Raw genomic sequence first — 26529 nt, 5'->3', positions numbered from 1 at the left:
CTGTCCTCACGCCAAGTGTTAAGTCCTCAATGGCTAATGCTATGACTTTCACTATTGATTCGCTGAACACTTCGTCAGGAACAACAGCACTGCAATTAAACCTTGTGTGAAAGTTTTTTCCTCCATGAAATTACATAATCGTTGTGTCCAGTTCAGTATGCTTTAGTGTGCTGAGAAATGATTACACTGTAGTGGATCGCAAAGCGAGAGCCAAAAGATTTTTTTTTTTAATTGTTAGTATTCTGTTTAATCACAACCAGTATGATTAAGGTACTTTATTAATGGTGCTTGCAAAGCAACATTCTTGTTATTATCTTGCATACTGATTATTATTCTTCCGGACAAAACTTCGGCGCGTAACTTGTCCCGCAACTTGTCCTAGAACCATGAATGAGGTATCGATGGGATCATTGAGGAGAGGTGTGCTACGACTTTTATAAGCGATCCAACCAACAATGTTAGCACAGCGGACGAAAAAGAAGCCAAAAAAGTCCCATAGACTTGAATGGGAAATTCCTAAAATTGCCGAGATTTGCCACGTGCATGCACCATTCACATTTTCTTCAGGAAATGTACATTCTAGTTTTATCTGTTATTTTAGCTGTTAAACTTCAATAACTCAAAACTAAATAATATCAGTTTGGAATTAAAGCTGTGGATCAAATAAAAAAGCTCAGGAATAAAAAGTGCTATGGCCTAGAATATTAAATAAGTCAAATCTTTGAATACACGGATTATCACATCAAATTAAAATGAAATCAGTGTGGCAATGTTTTACGGTAATGGATATTTACAGTAATTTACAAACGGAAACATGTTGACTTTAGACTATTATAAAATCTGTTCCTTGTTTGGGTTATTTGTGTTCAAATAGTGTTATGAATCGCCCCAAAGCAGCTTGTTACCTTGTTATGACAGTTTTATGACACCACCCTGTCAGGCTTTTGACAGTATGCCTTGACATGAAGCGTTAAACTAAGCACATCTCACACACAACCTCTTCTTTCTCTCTGTAATTGTCACTCTCTCTGTATTTCAACATTTTTAGTAGACCGTTAATACAGACTGCTATTTAGGCTTTAAATCATTAATACAGTGTGTGTGTGTGTGTGTGTGTGTGTGTGTGTGTGTGTGTGTGTGTGTGTGTGTGTGTGTGTAATAGCGTAATATTTAGTTCGGACAGAATCTGAATGCGAAGCTCTACAACACTGACACCCCCCCCCCACACACACACACACACAAACCCCTCATATATTATTTGACATGACTGTTTAAAGTTGTAATAACTGTTTACAACAGGCATCAATATTTCACACAGCTGTTCACATTCCACTGCCTAGAAACAACCTTTTATTTAAAAAAATTTTTTTTCATTTTTAATATAACTGTATACCAGAGCAATGCTCATATCCCAGCACTTTAGTGCTTGTGTAATTCACCATGCGGTTACATAACTGGCGGCGCAGAAGTGGTGTACATTACAATCAGAAAAGTTGCTTTACATCCAAAAGCTGAGTGCCGGAGACCGCTGCGATCACTCCGAGTGACGGAATCAAAAGCCTCGCTTCGCTTCTCATCACCTGAAACCCACGTTGCGCGGAACGAGCCGTCAAAGCCCCGAGCCACTAATAAAGCTGAACTCGAGGAGAACATAGATTTTATTACCTAGATTTTATTACTGCTTCATGGATACCTCCAGACTTACAAGTACTGAAACATGCACAAGCTATCGGATGTCTTCGGGGCCAGATTGTTTAATGTGTGTAAATCTAAGTAGTGCAGACATGCTTTTCATCTACTTCGTATTAACACTTCTCCAGTACGACGTAAATCCAGGTCTACGTATTTACAAATTAATTTGTTATAAGGGATTTTAGGGGAATGGTTCTGCTTGACCAGGTCTCTAAATCTCTCAATGACAGACAAGTTATTTAAAGGTTTTGTGAATAAATTCCAAATAGCATTTTTCTGGGTATTGAAGTTCCCTACATTTGTATTATGCCCTATGTAGTGAACATGTGTAGTGTAAAGGAAGTCATTCAGGCAGCTACCTCTACCTTGACATTTCATGGTTTATGGGGGGGAAAACTATCTGCAGCCACTAAAAATGTTGCTGTAGGTAAACAAAGAACAAATCTAAAGCAAACTCTATGAAAAAATTGGGATGTTGGCTTAATGTTGACACAAAAAAACCTCAGGCAGGCATACATTACATTACTGCAAAAGATTTCTGTGCCATACTGTACTAGCAAGGACAAATGATATATTCACGTGTCGGGTGCCTGGAACCCGAAGGCTAAAAAGTGGGTGCTAAAGTAATTTTAACACCCAGCCTGCACATTACCCCCAACTGCCAGAGGGCACCATCATTTACATTTACATCATTTGGCAGATGCCTTTATCCAGAGCAACATACATTTTATCTCATTTTTATACAACTGAGCATTTGAGGGTTAAGAGCCTTTGCTCAGTGGCCCAGCAATGGCAGCTTGGTGGACCTGGGATTTGAACTCACAACCTTCTGATTGGAAGTCCGACACAATATACTAAGCTACCACATCCCATCACCGGGAAGCTACGCATAACTCTGGTCACTTCACCAACTTCCTCTTTGAACATTAAAAAAGCACACAAACTAGAGCATCCATGCGAAGTCTTCTTATTTGTGTCCCATTCGTGTAAGACTCGCTTCTATGAGGACGGTTTCTAGGTAATAAGTAGTCCAGCTTGATTCTGCAGTGGAGTTCCTACTACCAGTTAATCACTTAAGAGTCAAGAAACAAGGAATAAATACGCAGACATATAACCACCATAGAAATGATATTAAAAATGTCAAAGAAATCCCACTCAAATACTGTCACTGCTTTAATTATGTCACTGATATGATGAGGGAAATTCAACGCGAGCTGCTTCACAAACAGGCTGGATAATTGTGGGTGTTTTTGTGCAAATCTGAAAAAGAAATGATTAATTCAGTTTTTTTTTTTTTTTGCCATGGTTTATCAGCGGAGACCTGACTGAGATATTCTCTGTATGAAAGAGAGACCTTTGAAATAATCTGTCCCTGTAGGAATTCCTATGAAGGAACATGTGTCCAAGAGAGGAGGGTCAGTGAGGTGACCCCTAATTTAGGAAATAGTTCTATCCCTCAAGGTAATTAGGCTGTCATCCCTTAAAATCCCGGCGCGCCTCGAACAGGAAGCTACAGGACACATTTCCATGTCCGATTCAAGCCATTACAGCGCAAAGATACACAACTATGTGACCTCTGATCCCTGGCTCATGTTCCCAGCCTCCTGAGTAGTGCATATTGTTTTAGCTTGGAGATAACATTAAAATAATGTCTAACCTTTAACCCTTAAATACAAATGAGGCTTGAGAAACTGGGTCTTAGTGTTAAAACATACACCCATGAGTGTGGGACTGATGATGAAGTGAGGTTTCTGGAGATTTGTAAATAAACCGAAATGATTTCTGTAGATAAGGCCGTGGCGCTGCTGCTCCCTGTGTGCAATTCCCTTGAGTCATTGTTATTAAATGACAAATTTGCTATACAGAACAGAAAATAAAATGCGTTAGATCCTCCTGAGGTGCAATGTGATGGGTGCAGTGGGGTGCTTATTAGCTGAATGTGCAATGTCAGCAAGCAATTAACAAGTCATGTCACGTCTGTAATCACAGGTGTACTACCCAGTTATTCCCAAAACACCTAATCAGTCCAAAACTACATGCAGAAGCGGAGACAATGTGTGCATGTTCTACTAACACCTAGAATGCATAACAATCACAGCAGGGAATGTTGTTAGAGGAAAATAATCATGGCAGTCTGGCAGGTTTCTATGACCACCTAAAAGCTGTGTGCTTATATTCCTCTTATATTACAAAAGCTTGTTATATAAAGAATGGCATGCTTTTTATCCATTCATAGATACATATAAATGTCCATTCCTGTCTAACCTACTCTAGGTTTTATATACACTGATTTCAGTTTTCTCTCTCTTGAAGGTAATGGGATAAACTCAGCTTGTCACGTTACGGAGAGACCTCAATTCTCTTTTCTCATGTCCTCAACTTATCCACACTGTAAACGTCATCACAATCAATAATGACACGTTTTGTAATCTAGTTATGTGGAGCGTCATCCATACAACACTATATGTATAGAAATAATAACGAGTGCATTGCTATAAACCTGTTGTCATAGGAAATTAATCAGCATCATCTGACCAATCAGGATTGAGAACTCAACAGAACTGTGGTAAAGTAGTCAATAATTCTGCGGCTACTATATGACTATCTGACTTGAACCCAAATCGATAAAAAGCCGGTGTCTTGTGTACCATATGTGTCCTAAGCACTTGAGGTAAGAAAAGGCCAAACTGGCCAAGTCATGCCAATTGTCGTCATCTCTGTCATCTATATGCATCCAAAGGAATGAATCAGTAGTCAGATATAGTCTCTCTTACCCATGGCTGCTGCTGAAGGCTGTAAGTACGGCGGCGATCATCAGGCTCCTCATCCTGCTTGGCCTGCTGAAACTCCTGCCTCAGCCGCTGTATCCGGTCATGGTTGCTAGGCGCCAATCTGTTGCTATAAGAGAAGAGAGGAAGAAAGAATTAAAGACGGTCATACCATCCTCGTTTGTGCAAGTCCCAATGTCATCAACTGCTCAGATTTTAACCTGAGAGGAGTACGAGGCAGGAAGTGCAATCAGTTTGTTTATGGGGGATGTGTTAGGCCCCCAGTGTTGGACTACTGTTCAGAAGGTTGTGGGTTCGAATCCCAGGTCTGCCATACTGACACTGCTGGACCCCTTAACCCTTAATTGGTCAGTTAAAAGTGGCTCTGCATTCAGGCATCTTCCAAATGCTGTAAGTATAGTATGTAAAGTAGCTTGTACTATAGCTTCTACTCCTTGCTTTGCATCTTTTACATACTCTGGTGTATTTAAACAGAACTGAACACACTCACCAACCATCTCACTATTGTAGAATTTTGCTTATACACAATCATGTCACATTAAAAAAAATCTATTTAGTGGGCCATACTCTCATCTTTTGGTGGATATGGAATGTGAGCATAAGGAAATATGAATGTAAATATCACTAAATTCGTATACCATATATAATAGTGTATATAACGAAGTTGTCCCTTATCAGAGTTCATAAAATGAACTTGAAACTGAAACATTGAAACTAGATTTCCAGCCATTAAGCTAAGCTGTATGTATAGACAAAGTCCATTTCTTTTCCTCATGTATGCCCCGAGTTCTTTAGTTCCTCCTTGGGCGGAGAACTGAGCAAAATGTCTCACTGAAGGAGTCCCCATTGAACCATGACCAGTTATACATGTTGCCCTTAAGACTGCCTTTAGCAGGCACGAGGCCAGCTCTCGGCCTGGAGTGCTTTAGCGACTCATTTGCATCGCTTTCATTCAGGGCTGCGAGAGCGCCTGTCAATAGAAATCGATGCAGTTACTTATGTTAACCAACAATGTTTTGTTTGTTTTGTGAATCAGCACCCATGCGCACACAGGACATGACGGACAATCCTCTCATTATGTTCTGACAGTCAGTGAGATAAATACTGATTTATACAGAGTGAAAGAGAAAGAAAGAAAGAAAAGAAAATGAAAGGAGGCCGTGTAGAACAAACATGAAGCATTTTGCTGTCATGGTTTGGCTCAACTTAGCATCTTAGATTGAAGTGTCATTGCAAATCAATACAAAGTTCCATTGATTGATAACCCTTATCCTACAATGAAACACTTTTACCCTTCTTCAAGGATGCCCGATTTTACTGGGCATGAGGCCTTACTGAATAATTTGATGAGGATGGCAGGGATACAAATCCTATGCCATGGCATTCACAGGAACCAGATCTCAACTCAATTGAACACCTAGGACAGACGATAATGGATTCAGAACATACCTGTATGCTGATGTTCATTCTTAAAAGTTGCTCAAAAACGTCTGGTTACACAATTGCACTTGACTGTATAGTGTACAGTTAAAGTAAGGGAATTGTTTCAATCCGCTTTAACCCTGATGAGGATGGGATCCCTTTGAGTCTGGTTCCTCTTAAGGTTTCTTCCTCATATAGTTTTTCTTCACCACCGTCACGTCCGCTTACTCATTAAGGATTCATATAAATTAAAATTTTAAACTCTAGCATTGTTTTTTTTTAAATTTTATACTTTTGTAAAGCTGCTTTACAACAATGTCAACTGATGATTTAGGTCCCCAAATGATAGAATGTCATTTCTATAAACAGTGCTTCTTCCCTCCAGACTTGTGGTGCTCCAACATTTTAACGAAGACATTTTATGTTGTTTAATTTTTCCACCCATTTTAATATAGCTATAAAAGTAAAGTACATTGTGAGAGAGCTACACAGAGAGAGAAAAAGCTCAGTTTTGCGACGATGCTTCACTCGAGGTTCGGAGTGACTTTCCGAGGAGCCGACGAGGACGTGGCCTGGTCGCAGAGCTGACATCACTGCTGATGCATTATTTAAACGTCCAAGTCTTTGTGCCTAAATGTGGCCATAATTGTAGACTGCAAAAATAAGCGGCTCACTGATGATAATGGCGTCTCACACATGCTTGCCAATCAGGCTTCATTAAAACGCAACTAAATCACTTCCCATAAAGGACCAATGGACCTGAATGAGTGAGTCTGAGACATCATGGAAGAACATCCCAGTTCTGTTGTTCTAGGAGACCATTAAAATCAATTCTATTATCCTTAGCACATTTAATTCCCCATTCCTGCACGCATATGTGTTCTTGGAAGGGCTCAAAGGCCGTTATGTTCATTTGTGAGGCAGTAGACATGAAGCTCTATAAATGAAATGGGTCATTAGTTTCAATGGTGTGGGCTTTTGTTTCTAACCTCTAGCCCAGGCCATTTGAGATGAGTGAGTGTCTGAATGACTTCTTCCTCTTAATAGAGATTTTTTCTTTTAAGCACTGAAGCTCTTGGCACGGTAACAAAATCACCTTCTTTTTTCCCATTCTTTGATTTATTCTTTTCACAAATCCTTAACAAAACAAACCTGTTGTGACTAAATACTCTTCATTCTTCAGTTCTGCCATTTGTTTGTAAGACTGCACATTTGAGATTAAATTGATATGAAAAACATCCTCAAGACCTTGAAGAGTCTCACCTTCATCGCTACCGTGTGCTTCGTTCACATGTATTTTCAGGAAGAAATTAAATTAACTGATACTGATGCGACATCTCAGGATGGTCCCTCGTACAAGTTTTTACCGTTAGAGTGACGTGATGAAACAACAGGAAAGGAAAAGATTTGAATTAAAATATAGGAGAAATGTTTGGAAATTAAGGAACTGTGATTGTGTAAAATCTGTTCTAAAGCTGATGTGCGAATGACTCAAAGCCTAAAACTGAACCGACAAAGAACTAAAAATAAAATAATATTCAATAATAAAGAAGCTTTGGTTACTAATCTGAATTTCACACCCACCCACACACACCCCACCACCACACACACACACACACACACACACACACACACACACAGACACAAGAAATGCTGTGTCTTTTAAATCCTGACATTTAACTAGTAATACCAAACAGTCCTTTTCTATGAAGATCAAGCATCTGATTATCTGAAAAAACGGAAATGTCAACGTGTGGACCAAGACACCCGACAAAAAGGGGAAAAAACTGTCTCAATTTGCTAATGGACATTTTCACCACAAATTTGACAGATTGGGTTGAGAGCCTTTTTTGCGTCTTGGTGGATCCCCTCATTTGTGCCCATTTGTGGACCCGACTCAGCTGCGCCTTTTCTAAAAAAGCAAAGAATTCCTGTGAAGAAAAAAAAGAAGCAACAAATCACTCGGTCATTACCACGCATCTGTGAGGGGGGGAATTAATTTGGCCATTAGCTCTTGTAAAAACGTGTGATTACACATTTCTGTCGGTGGCATCGTGCCTGGTGTCCACGCTCGCGGCGGGGGGGGAAAAACGTTAACAAGGTTTGAGCGGCAGAGAGTAAATGAACAACAAACAAGGCCTGTGAAGAGGAACTGAGGAAGACAGTGGAAGGATTCAGAGACTAACAGGCTCAGCTATTGTTCACTTCAACCTGGTTTTGCAGCAGGAGCCTTGATGGTGTTAGAAGCTTGTGGGATTAATGTGAGACTGAGGCTGGAAACATCAAAGAGTCATTTGACTGGATTAGAGCAGAACGTTCTTCAAGAAAGGGTAGACTCGTATGACACTCTTCCGTCACTCTGACTGTCATGTCTGTCCGTCCTGTGCTTTATGAATCTGCCTGTCCTTCCATTAGCAGAGAGACATGGAAAAGTCAGAAAGATGCATTATCTTAATCCTCCAGACTCGCGACAGCCGTCTCTTCTCCACCCCCCGCCTCCAAAACAAACAGCACAGAGGCAGTTGTTTATGCTTCTTTGTGACCCTGGAAAGGTCAAACTGTCCATAAGCCACTGAGAAAGGGAGTGTTCTGACCACCTGAGCTCAGAGATGAGCACAATCATGGGCACTATAAACCAGTCGCAGCTGGTTTAACGTCCACACTGTCTCTCAAAGGACATTCAGCCACTCGTATCTATTTCTTTGTGATTCAGAGCAGGTATTTTATTTACAAACGTCAAGTATACGAGAGCTTGCATAAGAAGAATCACATACAAGGCACTGACAAGATCATCAACTAATTAAAATTTGAAAATGCAGCGGATCAAGGGGCTCATCTTCTCGGCTGGTGCGGGGTGGAGGTCTGAAGAGGAAAAAACTCATAAAAAAAAATACAGTTCAAAGAACTTGCTGCTATCTGATCTGCTGGAGGGAATTCGTTTTCAACCCCATCCACACAGCGCGGTTCAAAGACACACGCCTTTTGCTTTAAAAACTTTTTTTTTTCCCCAATTCACAGTGTCTTCAAGTTCCCAAAAACAGGATATAGCCTCGATGGAGTGGATAAGCTCATCTTCATGCTGTAGATCTTGCAGAATTATAGAGATGTTCCGAATGAAAATTTGCATAATCCGTGTATATGGTGTCACCCAGGAGATGGTAAGTTCCTAGAGGCTTCTTTGCCACAGCCACCTCTGGTTTACTTATTAATGATCTACATTCTATCTACCTGTTGCATCTATCTATTCAAAGGGTTATAAAAAAATCAGACTGAAATGAAAGCAGATTCGCCATAAAATCCCCCAAGAAAATAGCTCCAGTGATCAGAGAAAAGAGACCGTGCCAAGAGGCAGTAGGAGCACAAGCTGCCCCGGCCATTCCACATCCACATCCCTTATTCATCCCTCATACACAAACCAGATGGATCCTCCCATCTGGCTGACCGATACTGTGAATACCTCCACATCGGAACGCAAGCCCAGTCTCCTTGATCATGAAATATCAGGTGTCTCTAGGATTATAAATACCTCAGGGGCATGCATCAATGTCATCCAGCAGCTCGACTAAACAAGAGCTCACAGAGGCTGGCAGCAATTTGCATCAATAAAGCGCTGGCAATTAGAACAAATGCAGTCATCCGCACCCTTCCCACTTCTCCGGACAGCAGCCCAGGAGGAAGAATATGAGCAAGGACTGCAGAACAGACAGCTCTGCCTCGGCTTCTTGTTTATGCATCGGATAAAAGGTCAAATCACATGAAAGCTGAAACCGGTATAGAGGACAAAGGACTGTGTGGTTTGAGAACCAGACACACTTTTACATGTAGCACTCCTCCCTGGTTTTTATTCTGGCTTCTGACGTTTAAATGCAGCCTGGATACTACACCGGCTTGACAGTAAAGCAATTAAAGGCGGACGGTGATAAAACATCCATATGCCACAGCATTTAACGAGCCAACAGGTTCATTCGCCCGGCACAATGAGAATCACTCAATATCTGTCTTGTGCTCACTGACTGAAAGGTCAGTTTACAATTGCTTGTACCCCTCCCATTTTCCATTCATTCTCTCTTTATTTCTGTCTCCCACTATCCTTTTCCTTCTCCCTCTACCACCCATTCTCTCTCCGTCTTGTCTTCCCGAATAACACCTCTTGTCTGTTTACTTCCCAGGCCTCCGAAAGCAATTTCTCCAGCGACGGAATGTTATTGTGGCAGATTAAATGCTGCGAAATCTTGTGTGACACTCGCTTGCTCTCGCACGTACTGTAGGAAAGCAGATGTGGCAGCACACTGATAATGTTGTATCGAGAAGGCCCTCATCATCAGAGGAAACAATAGAGGCATGAACTCGCTAGACACCGGCGATGGATATAGACCGTTATTATAGCACACGTGAGGGTGCAGATGGACGATTTTCTGAGAAGTGAGGTTCATAAATTGAACATTCTAAAGAGAGATAGATAGAGAGATAGATATGCTGCTACTTCTAGTATTTCTGTTTGGGTTTGGTGTTCAGTGTGCTGGGTGTACTGTAGTTGGAGCATGATTAGCGCTCTGATGTAGACTTGATTAGACAGGTGTTGTGCTTTTTTTTTTTCGCAGAAGGACAATTTCACGGTAAGCGAATTGAGCCGTGATCCATCCCGGCCTTGCAGAGCGTTAAACAGATGAAATCCCAGAATGCCCATCAATACGGAGCCATCAGGTAGAAAATGCTTTGTTCCCCTTCTTCCTGCACAGGGCAGTGGACATGTGAGCAGAAGATACTACACAGGGATTGGTGGTTGTGACTGGGCAGGGTTTAAAGAGGAAAAAATTTCCGTATTAAAAAATGTTATAGTGACAAAATAAAATAATAGTTAGGTTTTACTGTTAGCTTTTTAAAAACATTGCTAAAAGATATCGTTTCTCAGCTCGGCTAACTAGCGTGCACCAAAGTACGAGCGTGATGGCGTTAGAATAAAAGTCCAGGTTTTGAAAGTTGATCTGTTTAAGCAAAGTGTGCAAGTGAGGAATTCGAGACAGCCAAACTGATTAAAGGACTAAAGTGCCGCTGCATCATCCTTTACGCAGACATGAAGGCAACGTGAAGATAACAGGATTATATAAATACCTGGCTCGTTCGGGGTGTTTTTTCTTTTAAATAAACACAAACAGGTTTCTTTTCATCTAACATTTTAATCTAAACAGGGTAAGAGGAAGACAAATATACATCAGTGGCTTCACTGCTCCCTCGAGTTTCTGAGTCATTGCTCCAGGTTTCAAAAGATTTTTTTTTTATATCTACAGTTAAATTAAAAATCCAACATCATCTCTTTATTTTTTGTCATGTCCTTTAAAGCTACATACTGTGGGGAAGATGAGGTAAATATTGCATCAACTCAAAAGCTCAAGTCATATTAATTCTACACCCAGCAGACTTTTATTTTCTATCAAAGCCTGTTATATCTGCAGAATGGCAGACACACACACACACACACACACACACACACACACACACACACACACACACACACACACACACACACAGATTAAATCTGAATTACTTCTGGTCATTTTCATTTTCAGAGACCCAGATTAAACCAGTTCATGATAAAGTTTGCTCTTTTTTCCTCTAATCTTCACAGGAAGCCGTGCACATCAACCGATTTGCTGACGTTAAGACTCGCTCAGACTCGACAAGGAGTCGTCTGACCACACGCCGCTGTTCTGTAACGCTTTACATCTTTCAATATTTAGGCTTGTCGCTCTGCCGTTATTTGTTATCTGTAATTCTGGTGTCGTGTCACTTTTTATTTCATCTCAGATAGACAGAGAGAACTGAGGTGAAAAAAAAATGACTCTCTTAACTGTCTATCTGGATTCTTCTCCTCATTATTCACGTTTTTTTTTCTCTTCCCCAGACTCAATTTTGGCTTTTCTCTCTCAGGACAGATGGCCGTGAGCCAGAAATCCCGAAAAGTCTCGTTCTCATATCGAGTGAGTGACAGCTGCAGCTCAGACAACAGAGGGATGATAATATGGCTGGCTTACTCTTCTCTGACTTCATTCATGGCCCGTGTGACTGATGCCCCACTGTGCCCTCACCGACCCTAGCCAAGTGCCCACTCTCCCATAGATGCTCACTAATAAGCCACCCTGCTGGGGACGAGAAACATGCTTTTTGTTTCTCTCTTTCTGTTCCATCTTCCATCGCCACAGCCTCTGGCACCCTATTCACAAACCTGTGAGGCGTGACAAAAGGAGCAGGGGGTGCGATTAGCAAGACCACGGTCTGCTGGGTAAGAGTGAGGGTGCTTTAGGAGCCAGGGTAGGAGCTCTTCTAGAGCATCTTGACCCCCTCTATTCTCATAAACACACCGACGCATGAACACAGACACACTCAGACATGCCTCCTCCCTTTCTAGGAGCTCTTGTAGAGAATAAAGAGGAGAGAGCATAATAAAGGCCCAGGAACACGAAGCCTCTCTAACCTCTTGAGTACAGACAGGACCGAATGCAACAGCACACCTCCATCCCTCTGTAGAACCCCCCTGAGTCCACTAACCAACCATCCTTCTCTCTACATCACAGCCCTGGCCAGCAGTGTCTGTCTGTCTGTCTGTCTGTCTGTCTGTCTGTCTGTCTGTCTGTCTGCCTGTCAGTCACTCTCATTCTGACACACACTTGTTCTCTATCTCTCTCACTCTGACACTTACTGACACTCACTCTCTCACTGACAATCTTTGACACTCATCTCTCTCTCTCTCTCTCTCTCTCTCTCTCTCACACACACACACACACACACACACACACACACACACACACACTCCCTCTCTTTCGATACCTCTCTCTCACCCACTCTCACTCTGACGCGCACTCTCTCACTAACAATCTTTGACACTCAGCTCTCTCTCTCTCATTCCCTCTCACTCTCTCTCTCACACACACACACTAACAATCTTTAACACTTAACTCTCTCTCTCTCTCACTAACAATCTTTAACACTTAACTCTCTCTCTCTCTCTCTCTCTCTCTCTCTCTCTCTCTCATTCCCTTTCACTCTGACACACTCTCTCAATGACACTCTCACTGACAATCTCTGACACTCATCTCTCTCTCTCTCTCTCTCTCTCACACACACTCCCTCTCTTTCAATACCTCTCTCACCCACTCTCACTCTGACGCGCACTCTCTCACTAACAATCTTTGACACTCAGCTCTCTTTCTCTCATTCCCTCTCACTCTGACACTCATCTCTCTCTCTCTCATTCCCTCTCACTCTCTCTCTCTCTCTCTCTCTCTCTCTCTCACACACACACACACTAACAATCTTTGACACTTAACTCTCTCTCTCTCTCTCTCTCTCTCTCTCTCTCACTAACAATCTTTAACACTTCTCTCTCTCTCTCTCATTCCCTTTCACTCTGACACACTCTCTCAATGACACTCTCACTGACAATCTCTGACACTCATCTCTCTCTCTCACTCACTCTCTCAATGACACTCATCTCTCTCTCTATCTCTCTCTCTCTCTCACTCTGACACTCACTAACACTCACTCTCTCACTGACAATCTTTAACACTTAACTCTCTCTAGCTCCGTAGCTTTATCTCTTGCTAAAAAGTGTGAATAAATCCCAGCCTTTTCTTCCCCCTGTATCACCGAGTCCACACGTATCATTGGATTCTCACCACTCATCTTTCATAGCTTCGCTTAACATAGTTACAATATCTGAGGTATTTTGGCACACACGCCTAGGAGGATATTTTCCCAGGTAGTTTAAATGATTTATTATTCCCAAACAGCACTAGTTAATGCCACGGTTCCAGTAAGGTTATAAAATAAAGTACAATTTTGGGAGGAAGCCCATATGAAGACAGGAAGTAAACAGTCTGACATTGACACTATATATGAATCAGACAGACAGTGTGCACTCTGGGTGAAAAAGGGAGTGGATGACAAAAGAAAAAGACAAACAAGCAGGTGAACATTTTATTTAATAAAAAATAATAATAAAAAAAATCTATTTTCATAATCAAGATGTATGGAATTGCACAGTATTATTAAATATTAAATAAATACCATACCAGTACCATATTAAATAAAATCAAATAAAGATAACCTCCTATAAAAAATTTCCTAATGATATTTAAAAAAAAAAATATCCTGAAACACTCTACAGCCAGCCATTCCAGTAAATGCCAATAATATGAAGTTCAGCTTAGTCCTGAATTAATTATTAAACCTTTGCACTCCATCTTGCCCCTCCCACGCTAATGTTGTGTGTCTATTGCCTACGAGATTACGAGCCTGAGCCTTTTCACACACGGTGCTTGGCTGCTGTCCATGAAGATGTACAGTAAAGCACAACTGACTCATGCTGATAGATCCAATCACACAGCTTCAGGTAAAACTCCATGAATAACTGTTCTAGGCAGTCTGGAGTCCTTGTCCAGAATCCCATTAACACTGCTTTGCCCTCTACGTTTTACTGTCAGACAATGCAGACAGACGCCAGGGACGACTGTGGTGGTTTGTAGGAAACCAAGGAACGAGTGTTAGAGATGTATGTAATGAATAAAAGAACACTGTGTGGTGCAATAGGAAAATAATCGATGAGGCCGTGATGATCGATTTTTTTACATTTACCAGTCTGAAGTTGGTCATTTTCTTAGAACAGCAAGTCCTGTTTTATTCCTCTTACGTCACAGTAATTATACACTTTTATTATTACTACACAATTATAGTTACATTTAATGCTGTGGACCTTCTTTTTTCTCTCCCAGCATTAAATAAGAAACACTTTTATTATGTGATCGAGTGGCAATTTTGAGTGCAATGAATTGTACATAAAAGCAGGAAAACCGTCTGTCCCTTAAACATTAGAAAAAAATGTCCTTGCCAAAAATTTCATCTTATCAAAGCTTTCATTCGTCAAAAATTAAAAACGTTTTTAAATGTTTATTATTAGCCTCAGATTGTGCAGATCATCTGCTATTCAATCCCTGTGAATATACAGTTATTATAGAAACGAAAACAAATGGTTGCTGTAAGAGAACATTTAAGTCCAATCCCAACTCAGAATTCAGCAGCGCTGTGGCATGAGCTTGAACATCGAGACAAGCCGGGCAACAGAAAGTGCCACAACACACACTGAAAAACTTTCTCCGAGGCCAAGTTCAGTCAATTACAAGCTCATTATTTACTGCTGGGAGGTGAGAGCTGGACCGGCCTGACTGACAGCGACAGCTTCCACAAAGAGAGAGGGCAGGTTTGAAGTGAAGCCGCATTAATCCTGCTTCATTGATCAGGAGCCGCTTGCACTCGGAGTGAGAGAGAACTAAAAAAAAAAAATCAGCAGCAGCAATGTTTAATATATTCAGGAAAGACCCAGAGGATTAGCTTGGAGGTCACCTGTGCTTTTCTACAGGGCCGAACAGAGGACAGAGACGCGGTCAAAGTGTGAATATTTGGCCTGCTATCTGAAAGGCATGTAAAGCCAAAATGGCTGGAATTAGCAGAATTAGCATTGCTGTATAATGAAATCCACATGTGTGCAGTAGGAATTTGGACTTGAGTTAGAGAGTTAGAGTGAAAAACTGTCATCATGTCTTTTTTACCAAAGTAAAACTTTATGGCACCTGTTTTTTTTTGTCCATGTTCAGCATTTAATGTCTTTCTTACATCTTAAATGACAGTAGACACTTAAAGCTTTAAGAATTTATAGGCTTTCTGAAGTATTTCTTGTTTATCTAGCCAACTACTGTACCTAGCCAATTCATAAAAAAGTTACTTTCACACAAATGTTACGAAATAAATGTTGATATCAAACTCATTTCTGCTCTCTGAGACATCTCAAGTGCTTGTTAAGCATCTAAAATTTGAAGACGTTATCTCGAAGCACTAAAATAAGACGTCTCGCACCGTAAGCCAACAGGGTTCTGACTTTTTATATCAGACTCGCGGCCATGAAATAATTCATTTGTTTATACTGATTGAAAATGTCCAATAAGTCGATTTTCATTCAGCCAGCAGAACAGAACGCCGGTGTGCTGATAAAAAACGGGAATCATACATTTTTACTCCTTATAATACAATTGAAGTTCTCCTCAAATTCTAGGAGCTGTCGGTATAACAACACTGAAATAAAACTCTGGTCTGGTCTTTAGAAAGTGGAGCACTGACATCCAACCGAGCATGCAAAGGCTGTTGTAGTTGAATTCAGGTCTTCTCCTTGCAGCAGAGTGCATACATCCTTCAAGGTCATTCGTGCTCTCATAAGAAATACCTCAGAATTCATATAAGAGAGAAATGTATTGGATTTATGAAGAGTGAAGTTGTAAAAACTCGTAACACAAACCCCACCCCAATCATAAACTTTACCTCTTCATACTGGGGGAAGTGGTGGCTCAAGTGATTACGGCTTTGGGATGTTGATCGGAAAGTCGGGGTTCAAGCCCCAGCGCTGCCAAGCTGGCACTGTTGGGCAAGGCCCTTAACCCTCCCAGCTCCAGGGTCATCATAGCCGCCCCTGCACTCCGACCCCAACCTCATCAGTTTTGATATGCAAAGAAAATTCCAAAAAAGAGAATTCCACTGTACTGTAATGTTTATGTGGCAATAATAAAGCCTTTTATGCCTCTAATTTCATTCAGTTACTTACTTACTCTGTACGTCCTTCCCTAACAGGTGTTAGAATGAAAAGTGAGAAGATCAGTTCCACATGCTAGTCTACTTAGCCAATAAAGTATGATTCGGATTCCGTTGTTAGTTTGTAGATATGATTTATGAGAGGGATTTTGTGTCCCCAAACATCTAGCATTGTCTTAAAAGAGCTAACTGTACCTTTAAACCCACAGCTTAAAAACAAAACAGTATCTTCACCACAAGAGGTGAGACACGGTTAGGGAGACACTTCCGCAAGAACAAAGCAGCAGCGTCAGCGCATGGCGACGGATGCAGACAGACTCGGAGGAGCCAGTGGGTTTGCGTGCGAGTGCAGACAGCCAAGATAGTGTGCCTAAAGGGGTACAGAGGAAAAAAATATTCTGGGCCAATTAAACAGGGCTAATGACTTTACCAAGCCTCGATTGGCATGACAGAAAGGAGCAAGGAAGAATGAGTAAAGGATCAAAATGTGAGCCACATCAGCCATACTGCATACTGCAGCAAGAGAGACTGTAGTGTATGAGGTTCAGCTCCCCTCAATGTCCCATCTGTATTGTCCCTTTATTTAATAACCTCTTTGTCCAACACTCACACACACACACGCAGTAAGTGATGACAGCCTCAGCAATGCCTCTGGTTTAGAGCAGGCGACATGGTGCTTTAACCGCATCAGCCTCCAGCTGTTCCTATGGAGCTCATCAAAATTCCACCTGCCTCATACCGAAGAGCCTCTAATACGCTGAACCGTGCTGAACACCGCCGGTCGAACACACTTTCTCTCAGAGGAACATGATCCAGGCAGACGCAAAACTAAATGAAAAACCAGAAACGATTGCAAAAAAAAATAGCCATATAAAACAGAGACTGGGATTGTTCTACAGAGAGAAGGCGCTGTGCAAGAGGTGTGTGTGTGTGTGTGTGTGTGTGTGTGTGCATGTGAATGTGCACACAGACACTCTCATAGTTCCCACTTTCTCATCTCAAGTGGCAATATTTCACTATCGCTGAAAACATGAATGAGCTTTAGATGTAGATTTACGCCTGTCTGACACCCGTCGCACGACACCGGGGACCAGACGAAAGGTCATATTTCATCTCCTCTGACACACACAATAATCAGGCTCCAGTTAGCAATTATGCTGCACTTAATGCAAATAGATGGGCTCGTGAATCAGCATATGAATGGAAAGAGGGGGCCTGCTGCTCACACTCGCTCATTACACACACGCCCGGCCTCACACACACTCTCTCTCTCCACAAAGGCCTTCCACACTTCCCACAGGATAAAGAGGGCAAGTTTGGGCAGATGTTGGGAGATGTAGGCATCCCGGGCTTCTGCCAACAACCACCACCTACATGACATCTGCTACATGATTCAGGTGTGAAGAAATGGAGATGGAGAAATCTGGTGAAGAAATTCTCCCAGAGCCTGGGTGTCCTCAGACTGGTTTACGTTACACAGCTGAACAAAGAGCGGATTAAAGCGAAGGGACGAGCAGTGATACCTAATCTGTTCAAATAAACACAAAAACACATGCTTGGATAAACTCCATGTAATGATCAGAGCAGAGATCATGGCTCTTGCTGGTCTTCTGAACATGCAGAGCCTTGTTTATATCTTTATGTCTTGGGCTTCTTCCAAGCCTCCATTTTTGATGCACTTTGAGCCAAAATATTAAATTTTGGTGGCTGAAGCCAAAAAGCCAATGAAGCTGCTGAACACCACTTTAGATTTAATTGCCAACACAGTTCTTGTTTTTTATTTCATTTCATTTTTTGGTGTATGTAGTTTAGTTGGAAACACACCACGTTATAAGTCTAGCGTTCGATTTCTAGCTCTCGTTAAAAATAAAAAGTCTTTGCTGCATTATAGGATGCAGTACAACATCTGCACAATGATTAAACATGACTTGGTGTGAAGGAAATATTCATGAATCTCTCACACTGCACATGCACTGCTAGCAGAAGGCAGGGTAAATGTGTGTGTGGGCTTCGTGTGTGTGTCTACCTTATGGAAAGTTTGACTATAAAATACGTCAATTTGCGTGTATGAGAAAACAGATAAAGCTTCTGTGTGTGTGCCAAGATGCTGGTGCTGACTCAGACATGACTGTATGACTCGAGGTCTGTGTTGTTCTATAGTGTTTTTGTGTGAATGCGACTGTATTTAGAAAGTGTTACCATGTGTATTTACAATACGCAGGATACGTGTGTATGTGTTTGCCTTCTTGCCGTCCCATTACCCATTACAGATTTACAGTAGGAGCAAGAATCCTCTTATGGGACTTGGCTAAAAGGAAGAGAAGAGTTCAGAGGTTGTGACCTTTAGTAATGGCCAGACACTGGGATGAACAAAAAGCCCTGGCCTCAGGCATCATTTCAATTACATTATCAATGTTGGGTCAAAATCAATGGTTGGGTCAGCGATCTGGTGTATGGAGACAGATGGGAAAACAAAAGGGAACCTAAAAAGCCTCATTTCACAGAAAGGCCTGAGCTGAAAAGATCTGCCCGGTTCATGGCTAATATTTATTGACCCGTAATTTACCTTCCCAACTGTGCCTGCTGCTTCGCCAAGCAAAAATGTCTGCTTCCATAACGAGGAAATGACTGAATTATGAATGGCGGCTTATTAATGTCTGTTCAGGTTTAGACCGGATGACTCAGCACTTAAGTGCCCTGGACTGACAAGTGAAGAGCTTCGGAAAAGACGGATACAAAGAAGAGCGACGTCAAATCTAATGTTAGCCAGTGTATGATAATAATATATATATTATCTTATCTTATTATTTTATATATATATATATATATATATATATATATATATATATATATATATATATATATATATATATATATATATATAATGTTCGCAAAAAAACCCAAAAACCCAAGCATCCAACCCATCATGATCCACAAGCGTGGGCTTAACATGGCTGCTGTCACGCACATGATAAATAGGTCCATGTGCTCCATTTTCTAATGAAGATCAGGAAACACACAATGCTGTTTAGCGCACAATAAAGCATGGAGAAGCTGGCATCGGGGGTTAAGACCTGACCGTATACATCACACCCACGCCACCAGGCATCGATCGATCAAAAAGAACGTGAGCTCAGAGGCGACACAATCTGCAAGATTATCTTTCCGATTAGAAGCTCTGACAACACAATGATTAGCATTAGCACTACCTGATAAAGTCAGTGTGCTAGCGCTAGTACTCGCTTATATCAAAGCACGCTGACAGTCATTTTTATGCTTCAAGGCCTCTCTAGAAAACCTAATCAGTGTACTTTCACTAGAATTTATTTGCCGCACTTTAAGCAGAAGAAACTCACAGTGACGATGCAGAATGTAGGCATTAGACAAGCCCGATTGTTCCGCTTCCTCCCACAAACCATCATTTTACAAAACCTAACCAATAGAGACTAAAAGCAACATTTAGTAAAGCTCATTCTCAAGCAAGCGTCTGCTCACTCAGAGACAAAAGAACAGCTTCCCGTCAGCATCCACCTCTCCATACGGATGACCACGTTTCATTTCCAGCCAAATCTAGAAGGACTAGAGTAAAAAACCTCCCTATTCCTGCTTCATCTCTAGCAGCAGAGCATATCTGTAGAAGGCCAGGGATTAAAGGCATGTGTAACGCTAGAGGAAGCATCGCTTGGGGAGAACAAGCAGATCACGTCGCCTTTCCTCGGGCCATTCGGCATTTGTCCTAAGAAGGATGACAAACTGTGAGTCAGTCCCTGTCCTGCCTGCCCTAGACAAGCTAAAGGAAAGACGGAGAATAAGAAATGAAAAGCTGTTTTTAAAAAAAAAATCGTGGTTAGCACGATTGCCTCACTCCTACAGGGCTGGGGGTTCGATTCCCGCCTCTGCCTTGTGTGTGTGGAGTTTGCATGTTCTCCCCATGCCTTGGGGGTTTCCTCCGGGTACTCCGATTTCCTCCCCCGGTCCAAAGACATGCATGGTAGGTTGATTGGCATCCCTGGAAAATTGTCCGTAGTGTGTGATTGCATGAGTGAATGAGAGTGTGTGTGTGTGTGTGCCCTGTGATGGGTTGGCACTCCGTCCAGGGTGTATCCTGCCTTCATGACTGATGACGCCCGAGATAGGCACAGGCTCCCCGTGACGTTCGGATAAGCGGTAGAAAATGAATCAATACATGAATGTATGAATAATGACAGTTTTGATCCTTTAGCTTAAAGCAGTCTAGTTTGAGCAGCAATTTAAAAATGTTAGGAGTATCACAATGCTGTTTTCACTAAGAATCAAATGTGCACTGGATATTTTGTATTATACTTTGAAACACAAAATTGTGTGCTTGACAAATGTACAACAGAAATTGTATTGTATTATATTCATTTATTCATTCAGTACCTGCTTTAACCTGGTCAGGGCTGCAGTGGTTCCTGGGAACATGAGATGGGATACACCCTGGATGAAACACTAATCCATCACTCACTCTCTCTCTCTCTCTCTCTCTCTCTCTCTCTCTCTCTTTCGCTCGATCACGCACAAACAGTCTCTCTCACACACACACTCAATCAGACTCACTCTCTCTTTCACACACACACACACACACACACACACACACACAGTCTCTCTCTCGCTCACTCACACACACAGTCTATCACTCTTTAACACACACACATAAACACAAACACACACACACAAACACACACTCTCTTTCTCTAGAGCAAGGCCCTTAACCCTCACTGCTTCAGAGGATCTCTCTCTCTGACACACACACACACACACACACACACACGCGCACACACACGCACACGCGCACACACCAATCCAAAATTTATAAAATCCTACTTTTACTGATATGCAGAACATCTTACATAACCGGCTATTCAATTGGTGGCCCACTAGGTCATTTGTTCCGGCCCTTCAAGTAGCCTAGTGTCAAACACAACACAACTCTATAATAAATTTAGTTCTGTCAGACAACAATCCACACAGTTATAAAGTGACGTGCCACACAGTTTGTTCCACAGTCTGTTCCATTCAACACGAGCCACAGTCGCAGCACAGAGCAGGAGTCACGTGATGTTAGGCGATACGCGCGAGCAGCCTCTCCTGTGAGACCCGATGACTGACAGGACGATGACAGATGAGAACTTTTGTTAGTATCATTTCCTCTGTTCATTTCTCCCGTCAGTTGTTTCACAAAAAAAATCAGGAAACTCTGTGAAACATCATTAACCCGTCTTTACTACCCTAGCTCTATACTTACACGTGTGAATTGTCACTCACACATGAATGTCATTAATAAGAGTAATCACAAGTCTCCCTCACAGTTCAGCACCAGCACCGCTGTATGTGTACTGCACTGACAACATACAGTATACACCCTTGTTCACTCTTGCAAAATCTAAAAAAAAATGTCACTTCTCTCAATAGAAGGCGGACTAAATGTTTGCCAATTATTGAGATGGCTGTTGTAGCTTAAATAATCATACTTAAAATAATTTATTTTGACAAAATATACCATAAAACAATGTTCTTTTCCATATTGTGAACTTTATTATTATGTGCACGGAATTGTAAATTCAATTGTAAATGAGTGTGATATGGCGCTCTGATTTACCCATTTAAATGTAGAAAAAAAAGCCCCATAGGGTGTCTTACAATGTGTTGATTTTGTAATGCAGTGTTTAAATGTAGGGAGGATAAAAGCTTAATTGGGTGTCTTCTTGTGCAAAAATACAATTGTTGCTGTGTTATCGCTCACATTACATTCCGGCCCCTCATTTGGGATTCTTTTTATGAACTGATCCAATGACAAACTAATTGAATATCCCTATTATATAGTGTCCATGACATGAATGTAAAGAAGAGTCATTAAAGGTTTTATTCATATTACCGGATTAACCGGTGTGATGTCTGATAAGATATTTCAGAGATCTTTAATCTATGATAGCTCGCTACGGAGCAGAAGTAGAGCTGCGCTTCACACCACAATATCTCTGTCCCGAAATGCTGAGTCATCATCAGTTTATAACTGCACCGATATGCAGGAACATCTGGTTCCTGCCATGGTCCTGTCTTGAGATGTGAATTGGAATGACTGTGGTTTTAGTTCACGGTTCTCCTCCTGCTTTCCAATGTCCTAGAAACGATTAAGGAGCAGTTGATGTAAGTCATTGAGAATGTGTCTGACTGGTAAAGCGCTCTCGCAGATCTGACTAAAGAAGAGCGTTTCCTGTGTTTCACTGCATGACGAAATGACGTTACAGATGAAATCTTTTCACTACTGGCATTATTATTCGTTTAAGCTTTTAATGGTTTATACAGTGGAATGGAAAAGTCAAACACAATGCACTCAATGACTTTAACGTTCATTCCGGATCACGTTCGAGCATTTTACTTCCTTGGTAGTTTCCAGAACCTCTGTGCAAAAAAAAAAAAAAAAAAAAAAGATAGAGAAAGACCGAAAGAGAGCGTGAGAGAGATAATAGAGCATTATTTTCTACTCTACTTTGAACCACAAATTCTTTCATTAAGTCTCGGCACTCTGACTCGACTCGTAAAACTCTGCCGAACCCATTGCCCTTCACCGATAAGGCTCCAAACTTCTGCATCAGTCTTCAGATGGCTGGAAACATGCTCATGCAGCCTGCTCACATCCAGGCCACAGAGTTTCACTACGTCTACATCTCGCTCTCGTTTGCTTCACAATCGTTTCTCCAAGTTACTCATGCTAGGACATGCTATGCTACGTAATAGTACCCTGAAACTTTCAAACACACACAAAGCTAAATCCACACACAAAGCTAAATCCACACACACACACACACACACACACACACACACACACACACACACACACTGTATACACACACACAGCCCTTTAGCTTTAGATCCATTTACAAGTTTTAGGCTGTAGCTCTCTAAGCAAACTAAAATAAGCAATCGTGTAGCCAAATGAGGACAGAAAGCACCTAATGTGTCTTTAATTGTCTGGATGAAATATTCATGCTTGCTGAAATGGCTCGACTTGGCAGCAACAGCCAGGCCTCACTTACAGACAATAAACCATGACAGTGAATGTGATGGCAACAAAGACAGTGTAGAGAAGGGAGTCCGTTTGACCTTTCACCTCCCTCCACTTACCCAACTCAGAAGCAGGGGAGGATTAACACACCACCTTACACATTGACACTCTCCATAAAGACCACACAACAACCATGACTCCTACACCAGATGGTCAGTGAATAGCCCTCAGCAAATACACACCGAGGCTGCGTATGTGCTTGGGGCAAAGAAACTCGTGTGAGGACAAAGACATGTGTTAGGAGTTTTTAATTAAGACTTTGTGTTTGCAAAGCACTGAGGATGGGCAGAACAATGGAACGAGTTTACTGGTAATGCTATACCTACTGAGATAACACATCCCAGATGAAGCACGTGATTGACAGGACCGCCAAAGGGGTGCAGAGAAGGTGAAGCTATCATGGTGGCAGTGTGGAAATTGGAGACTCGGAGTAACAGAGAGGTTTAAATGAGAAGGAAAGCATTGGGGGGGAAAAAGCATGTGCTAAGGCTATTCATGAGAGAAAGGTTTGTTTATCCAAAGTTAAAAGTGTCACTGGATACTGATATTTATCAAACATTCATATTATGGAGTGATGAGTACACGAAGACATGATAAATAAAATACATGATTGTTAAATCTCAATCTCTAGACACTAGCATGAAATTTGTAAAATGTCTAGAAATAGGTTTAAACATCTTGTATACATTTAAAGATCACATTTATAAGCTAATTTCTGGCAACTTCTGGTGGTACAAGAGGAATAGATCAACACCAGTCGTGTTACTGTAATGGTTTGTTCCTCTATGACCATGCTGATCACAGTCATAATAGCAACAAATTACTTTTTATTCATATACAATGCATGCATATTTTTCGATATACTTGTAGAGCATCCATAAAAACGTTCCTTTTATGACTTATGTTACAGCAGAACCAGCTGCTTATCCGTCCTTCTATTTATCCATCCATCCTCTACACTGCTTATCCTACTGGCTGGTGGGGAACCTGGAGCCTATCCCAGTAGACGTGGGGCACAAGACAGGGTACACCCTGGACAGGATTCCAGTTTATCTCAGGGACCAGCTTCTCAAAACGAGGCTCATCATGTTACTGACAACCTGCAAAGCTTTTCATCCTGAAATCCTACCTCGAAGTGTTACAAACTCCTAAATCTGGAGACTCCTGCCAGAAATGCTAAGTAAATGCCTCCCTACAGAGCATGTAAAAGCTCTTTAAACAGTGTTTATGTGGCCATACAAGATCCTATGTGTGTTGACCTGCAAGATGTGGTATCGTGTTTGATCAGTGGTAGATCAGCGATTAGGCATCTGAGCCGGTGTTTAGGAAATCCCAAACCAGTCTAAAATCCACTGCTGATCCCTCAATCAGGACACTTTTGGTCATTCATTCATTCATTCATTCATTTTCTACCGCTTATCCGAACTATTCTCGGGTCACGGGGATCCTGTGCCTATATCAGGCGTCATTGGGCATCAAGGCAGGATACACCCTGGACGTAGTGCCAACCCATCGCAGGGCACACACACACACACACACACACACACACACACACTACGGACAATTTTAGAGACGCCAACCGGGGGAGCAAACCGGAGTACCCAGAGGAAACCCCCGAGGCATGGGGAGAACAGGCAAACTCCACACACACAAGACGGAGGCGGGATTCGAACCCTCAACCCTGGAGGTGTGAGGCAAACGTGCTAACCACTAAGCCACCGTGCACCCCCACTTTTGGTCAGTAACATGTAAATACTTATTTCCTGCCTCAATTCCCTCTGCCTCATTAGATATCCTGTAACTGAATAAAATGTAAACGCCAAGGCTGGATCTGATTCTCTGTTGTTAATTAGCAGATCTTCATTTACAAATCAAACAGCAGAGCATGTTAGTCCATGGTGACTGATGACACTTTCAAGGTTTCTATTACGATGCTTTCAAGACAGTTTGGGATGCTGGCCAAGCTTTGAGAAAATAACCACAGGCTTAAATTAAAAGCTATTATGTCTTTAAACCTACCTGCCTGCCAGTTAGCAAGGTGAACTTCACAAACAGGCTCTATGTGAGCAGAGCTGCCAGTCAAACAAACCACTCAAGACTCGCTCAAAAGTTTTCTAAAGATATAAGCTAAATAAGAGGTCTTGTCTTTTTTTTGTCTTTTATTGCCAAATATAACAAATATATTCTACCAAAAAAATGTTGATATTTATTTTTTCTTCATTTGGATTTAGATGAGAATGACTGAATTTGAAAGAAATAATAATAATAACAACAATAATAATTAAACAAATTATTAAATAAATAAATAAAAAGGACCTCGGATTGGATTCAATTAATGTTTAATCTAGCATGCAAAAAAAAAAAAAAAGAAAGCGTCTCAGTATTCATCCCATCTTGGCTAGAGGTTCGGGTGCAGTATGTGAATCATTATATATCTCCCCTGGTCAGCGATGTGCTGGAAGTAATTTCATTTCTGGCAAGTATGAAGTCCCTTTCAGTAACATATGTCCACATTTGCACTCAGCCATTACGATACTCTCCTCCAGTGAGCTTAGAGGACCATAAAGAAGCTTGTGCAGTTTTAATGCATTTTGGTGTTAATATGTGTGATATTTCAAAAACATGATGATGACCGCTGTAGATGTGAATTGAAGACGCACTTCTTGGAAAAAATAATAAGTGGTCGCCTCTGATTGGATGGAGAGAATATGGATATGCTCTTGAGATATCCGTAATCCATAGCACAACAAGATCAGGGCAATCGATCTCTGAGGTACAGTCACTGGAGTGAGGAGCAGTCTTTACTACGGAGTCAAGTGCAGTACGGTAATGAGGAATCTCAACAATCTGGGTTTTTTTCCCTGCATCACACATCAGTCTTGTTTTTGACAGCAGACATTTGTTACA

The 26529-nt window shown here is 41.5% G+C and overlaps 1 protein-coding gene across 3 annotated transcripts in view; it reads right to left on the bottom strand.

Annotated features, from left to right (window-relative positions):
* The window catches only part of pard3aa (par-3 family cell polarity regulator alpha, a), a 409979-nt gene that overhangs the window by 17026 nt on the left and 366424 nt on the right, over positions 1–26529 (bottom strand). For all 3 annotated transcript variants that reach the window (XM_027149211.2, XM_027149213.2, XM_027149212.2), the window contains one exon: positions 4467–4590. In XM_027149211.2, the coding sequence (XP_027005012.1) occupies positions 4467–4590 (124 nt within the window). The remainder of the gene's footprint in view (positions 1–4466; positions 4591–26529) is intronic.

This window comes from Tachysurus fulvidraco, chromosome 3 (assembly GCF_022655615.1).
Source record: "Tachysurus fulvidraco isolate hzauxx_2018 chromosome 3, HZAU_PFXX_2.0, whole genome shotgun sequence".
Lineage (NCBI taxonomy): Eukaryota > Metazoa > Chordata > Actinopteri > Siluriformes > Bagridae > Tachysurus > Tachysurus fulvidraco.
This window is presented reverse-complemented; position numbering and strand designations above follow the sequence as displayed.